The sequence below is a fragment of the Mus caroli genome, chromosome 9 (genome assembly GCF_900094665.2).
Source record: "Mus caroli chromosome 9, CAROLI_EIJ_v1.1, whole genome shotgun sequence".
NCBI classification, from domain to species: Eukaryota; Metazoa; Chordata; class Mammalia; order Rodentia; family Muridae; genus Mus; species Mus caroli.
Genome location: NC_034578.1, coordinates 52,576,627 through 52,582,626, shown reverse-complemented (window position 1 = coordinate 52,582,626; position 6,000 = coordinate 52,576,627). Strand labels below are relative to the sequence as shown.

Sequence of the window (6,000 nt, the reverse complement as noted above, 5' to 3'; positions counted from 1 at the left end):
GATGTCTGCAGCCCCAAAAGGGTGCTGCCTCAGCGGCTCTGTGGCTCCCGCCTGTCCCAGAAGCTGTCTGCCTCTGTGGTCCTCACTCTAACCTGTACAGACTAAGTTCGGCGGAGTCCTGGAGCCAAGATGGCGCTCCCTGTAGGGCAGGTCACTGTCCTCCGTTCCATGTCTTCTTAAGCATGAACTGTTGTTCAGTTTTTGATCTTAGCCACTCTGACAGGTTTAAGATGGATTCTTAGAGTCATTTTGATTTGAATTTCCCTGATTGCTAAGGATATTAAACATTTAAAGTGCTTCATGGCTATTTAAGATTCCTCTGTTTAGAATTCTCTGTTTAGGTCTGTACCTCATTTTTTTATTTGATTATTTGATTTGTTGATGTATAGCTTCTTAGATCCTTTATACACTTTGGAAGTTGGCCCTCTGTCAGATGTGAGGTTGGTAAAGATCTTTTCCCATTCTGTGGGGTACTGTTTTATCCTATTGTTAGTGTCTGCTTTACAGAAGCTTTTCAGATTCATGAAGTCCCATTTATTGATTATCTTAGTGCCTGTGCTGTTGGTGTTCTGTTCAGGAATTTATTTCTTGTACTGATGCATTCAAGACTATTCCCCATTTTCTCTTCTATCAGGTTGAGTTTTGTGCAACATAATGGATATGAATATGGATCTATTTACATTCTTGCACATGCTGACATCTAGTTAGACCAACACCATTTGTTGAAGATTTTTTTTCCCATTGTATAGTTTTGGCTTCTTTGTCAAAAATCAGGTTTCCCTATGTGTATGGATTCATGTCTGGGTCTTTGATTCGATTCCATGAATCAGTATTTCTGTTTTTATGCCAATATCATGAGTTTTTTATTACTAAAGTTCTGTAGTAGAGTTTGGATTAAGGGATGGTGATACCTCTGGAAATTCTGTATTGTATAAGATTGGTTATACAATAAAGAAATTCTGTATTGTATGAGATTGGTTATACAATAAAGAATTTAACTATGCTGGGGTTTTTCCATATCAAGTTGATTATTGGTTTTTTTTTCAAGGTTTATAAAGAATTGTGTCAGAATTTTGATGGGAATTGCATTGAATCTGTAGATTGCTTTTGGTAATATGACAATTTTTGCTGTTAATCCTACTGATCTACATGAGCTTGGGAGATCTTTCCATCTTCTGATATCTTATTCAATTTCTTTCTTCAAAGTTCTTGTCATAAAAGTCTTTCACTTGCTGGGCTAGAGTTACCCCAAGATACTTTATATTATTTGTGGTTTTTGTGAAGGGTGTTGCTTCTCTGATTTTTTCTCATCCTATTTAATGTTTGTATATATGAGGACTACTAGGTTGTTTTTGGAGTTAATCTTATATCTCACCACTTCACTGAAGCTGTACAGCTATAGGAGTTCCCTGGTAGAATTTTTGGGGTTACTTATATATACTATCACATATCATCTGGAAATAGCAATCTTTGACTTCTTCTTTTCCAATTTGAATACCCTTGATCTCCTTCAATTGTCTTATTGCTTCATCTAGAACTTAAAGTACTATATTATTAGATATGGGGAGTATGGACAGTTGGTCTTGTATCTGATTTTAGTGGAATTGCTTTGGGTTTCTTTTTTCTCTTCATTTAATTTGATGTTGGCTATTGATTTGCTGTAAGTTGCTTTTATTATGGTTAGGTATTTCCATTGTATCACTGCTCTCTCCAGTACTTTTATCATGAAGGGATGTTGGATTCTGTCAAAGCCTTTTCCAGTATTTAATGAGAAGATTGTTTATTTTTTAAGTTTGTTTATATGGTATATTACATTGACAGATTTCCATATGTTGAACCATTTCTGCATCTGTGGAACAAGGCCTACTTGATCATGATGGATGGTATTTCTTTGCATCAATGTCTATGAAGGAAAGTGGTCTGCATTCTTTTTATTTGTTGAGTCTTTCTGTGGTTTAGGTGTTAGGATTACTTTGACCTCATAAAAAGAATATGACAATGTTTATTCTTTTTCTATTTTATGAAAAATTTGAGAAGTATTGGTATTAGCTCTTCTTTGAATGTCTGGTAGAATTCTGTGCTAAAACCTTCTGGTCATGGGCTTTTTTGGTTGGGAGACTTTAATGACTGCTTCTATTTTCTAAGGGGGTCATAGGTCTATTTAAATTGTTTTGCTGATCTTGATTTAACTTTGGTAAGTGGTATCTATTAAGAAAATTGTCCATTTCTTTTAGATTTTCCTGTTTTCTGGAGTACAGGTTTTTGGAGTATGATTAATGAGTCTTTGGATTTCTTTGGTATCTCTTATGCTCCCCTTTTTATTTCTGACTTTATTGACTTGAATATTCTCTGTGTTTTTTAGCTTCGATAGTGATTTGTCTCTTATTGATTTTTCTCAAAGAACTAACTCTTTGTTCCATTGATTCTTTGTATTGTTATTTTTATTTCTATTTTATTGATTTCAGCCCTAAGTTTGATTATTTCCTGCCATCTACTTCTCTTAGATGTTTTTGCTTCTTTTTGTTTCAGGGCTTTCGGGTGTGTTGTTAAGTTGCTAATATGAGATCTCACTGATTTCTTTTAAGGCACTTAGTGCTATGAACTTTAATCTTAGCACAGCTTTCATTGTATACCACAGTTTGGGCATGTTGTGCCTTCATTATCATTGAATTCTAGGAAGTCTCTAATTTCATTATTTCTGCCTTGACCCCATAGTCATACAATAGAGAGTTGTTCAGTTTCCATGAGTGTGTAGGTTTTCTGTTATTTCTGTTGTTATTGAAATCCAACTTTAGCTTGTGGTGATCTGTTAAGATACAGGGGATTATTTCAGTTTTCCTGTATCTCTTGAGACTTGTTTTGTGAACGAGTATGTAGTCGGTCTTTAATATAAGCCTTTTAAATGTGTACTATTTAATGAAAAGTTGGCCAGTGCTTGCTTTGTCAGTTCTCTTTCCTCTATTACCCAATTTTCCTTTTTTTCCCCTAAAGATTATTGCTTTATTTGTTTGTGTATGTGGACATGTCTGTATGAGTAAATGCACAGTGCCCATGGAGGCTAGGAGAGAGCATCATATTCGTAGGAGCTGGAGTTAAAGGCACTTGTGAGCTTCACAATGTGAGTGCTAGAATCTGAACTCTGGTCCTCATGATTGAGCAGTAAGTGCTCTTAACAACTGAACCATCTCTGGTCCCCAAACCTGACCATTCTTTGCAATTGCCTTATCTGTTACACCCACCATTTCACAATTAACAGCTTTTTACCTATTATTACCTTGGGTATGTTTGTAATATTATTGAGTTTACAGAGCATTACAATGTTTTGAAGGCAGGGGTCACACTGTATACGATAGAGTGACTTTACACTGATAATTCTTCTTTAGCTGCCCAAGTGCTGATGATGTGCATCACCATGCTTTATATTTTTTTCATGTGGATATGGATGTGTGAAAGTGCACAGTTTTGTAAAGGATCCTCATACTTGCATGATGAACACTTTACCAACTGAGATCTCTCCTCAGCATTATAATTTGAAATGTCCATTTGCTGTGCTTTTATCATCTTTGAGGCAAGATCTTTGATATATCTGCATATCTTAAGCATCCTCACACTGTAGCTGACCTTTAGTGAAAGCTGATTCTTTTTCAGTTGAATTAGATTTTTGCTTTCAATTTTTTTGTGTGTGAAGTTTCTAGATAGTGTTTTCTTTGGTGAGTGTTTAATGGGTTAAAGCAGTATAAAATACTTAGATACATAAACAGAGAACTAAATACATTCTTAGATACATAAACAGAGAACTAAATACATTCTCCCAAACAAGGGAGCTTTAACAAGGCAACTTTTTCGTTACTACAGTTCATTAGTCTGTTTTCTAAGACTATTTAATGCAAATTTCTTTTAGTACTGGAGACTTTGAATGCATGCATTAGTTACTTTTTCTTATGGCTGTTAGCAAATACCTGGCAAAAGCAACTTAAGGGAACTTTGAAGGATTTGCTGTTGGATGAGACATAGTTTATCATGGCTGGGAATATGAAGTGTCTGATCACATCCTGTCTTCAGTCAGACAAGATGAATGCTAATACATGCCTGCTTTCTCCTTTTTCTTCAGTCTGAGATCCAAACCTGTGCAGTGGTGCTGGTCTTATTTGGGTTGCTCTTTTTAAAAAGAGTATCTCAAAATCACTTGCCATTTTGATGCTGTTTAAAAAGCATTATATTTGTCAGTCCTATCTAGACACTCCCTCATAGACATACCCAGAGGGTTGTCTACTAGGTTATTCTAGAACCCGTCAAGTTGACAGTATTAACCATGGTAGTGCCTACATGGATAAAATTCTCACCCTTTTCTCCCTGTGATCCTATTCATTATCATTGTATAATGTATTGCTTCTTTTTCTTCCAGATGTGGTTCATAGGCTGCCTTTAGTACCTACCCACATCTTATTCTACTTGGGTTGTGCTTACTAATGGTAATGTTAGTTATAAAGTTGGGTTTTTTTTATTTTAACTCAAAATTTCAATAGGAAATAAACCATTTAATATGAATACCGCAGAGTCACTTATTTCTGAAAAAAAAATTGGTAGTCTTTAAAGTCATTTACCCAGGGAACAGAAAAGGTGGGAAGGAAAGTAGATCATGTCTCCTTACCTATAATATTTTCTTTACATACACCATAGAAAAGGAAGTCAGAAGTTACCCTAACCCCAGCCAGCCAGCAGAAAGAACTGTTTCCATGTCAGTGCACTAAAATTCAGGACCTAATTTCGGTTGCAGAAGGAGTACAGGGACAGATTTGGACCAGAATAGAAGAAGGATGTCACTGTTAGATTGTATTTGAACCCAAGAAAAAAATTCAGTCTTTTAGTAGTCTAAGTCTTGGTGTCTCTTCAGGCCTGAGGGGTCTATAATGCTTAGAAGAAGGAGCAGTTTTGTAGTGACTGAGTCAAGGATGATATGCATTGTTACTTAGAAAAGCTAGTAATGGCAAGAAAAGATTTAGGTACTTACATATAATGGTATATTTTCACAATAATTACTTTGATATTTAATTTATCACATGTGTTTCCCTTTCTCAATAGGAGTTTACCTGGTGCAGTAACTGCCCCGTGTCTGGCTCCCACAGGTGTCAGTTGGGCTGACAAGGTAAAGGCTCATCACACTGGCTCTGCTACTCCTGAGGCTACACCTGCTCAATCCTGTGCACCAATGACAGTGCAAAAGACTACCCGGAAAAATGGCAAGTGATTTTGAGTTACTCTTTTCAAATTTTTTACTTATTCATGCTTTAGCTGCCTATAGTTAGAAAGGGATGTTTATACATCTTAAAACTTGGTCCTGCTGGGCAGTGGGGGCACACATCTTTAATCCCAACACTTGGGAGGTAGAGACAGGTAGATCTCTGTGAGTCTGAGGCCAGCCTGATCCACAGAATGAGTTCCAGGATAGCCAGGGCTACATGGAGAAACCTTGTCTCAAAAAACAAACCAATCAAACAAACAACCCCAAACTTTCCCTTATTTTATGTCATATTGATCTCTATTAGTTAAAACTATAAAATGTAGGCTTGCAATGTAGTAATTCATTGGTAGAGTGCTTCCCTAGCAAATAGGATATCCTGAGTTGACTCTGAGACATTTCTTTTTTGGTACTATGGATGTATTTCATTTTATTTTTCTATCTTGATGTCAGTTATGTTGGCTCATCTTGAATATTATTCCATCCGTTTATCTAATGTACTGTCCTGATGTTTTGTTTTGTTTTTTTGTACAAGTAAACTTGTTGCAAATTAGTAGTAGGCAAGAGTTCTGCACTATTCTCTTTTTTGTTGCTATAGCATAATATCAGGCTATGTGCTTTTTAAACAAAAGAAGTTTATTTAACCTAAAGTTTCAGAGGGGAAAAAATCCAAGATTGGTTGGCCCCATCAATTCAATGTCTACATGCTACAAATAAAATTTTATGATCTTCAAAATTCTGAAAGAGAATTAACTCATACT

General features: G+C 35.8%; 1 protein-coding gene across 2 annotated transcripts in view; it reads left to right on the top strand.

The window, feature by feature from the left end:
• The window catches only part of Scaper (S-phase cyclin A associated protein in the ER), a 343,420-nt gene that overhangs the window by 55,172 nt on the left and 282,248 nt on the right, over nt 1-6,000 (top strand). For both annotated transcript variants that reach the window (XM_021171564.2, XM_029481364.1), the window contains exon 9: nt 5,083-5,240. In XM_021171564.2, the coding sequence (XP_021027223.1) occupies nt 5,083-5,240 (158 nt within the window). The remainder of the gene's footprint in view (nt 1-5,082; nt 5,241-6,000) is intronic.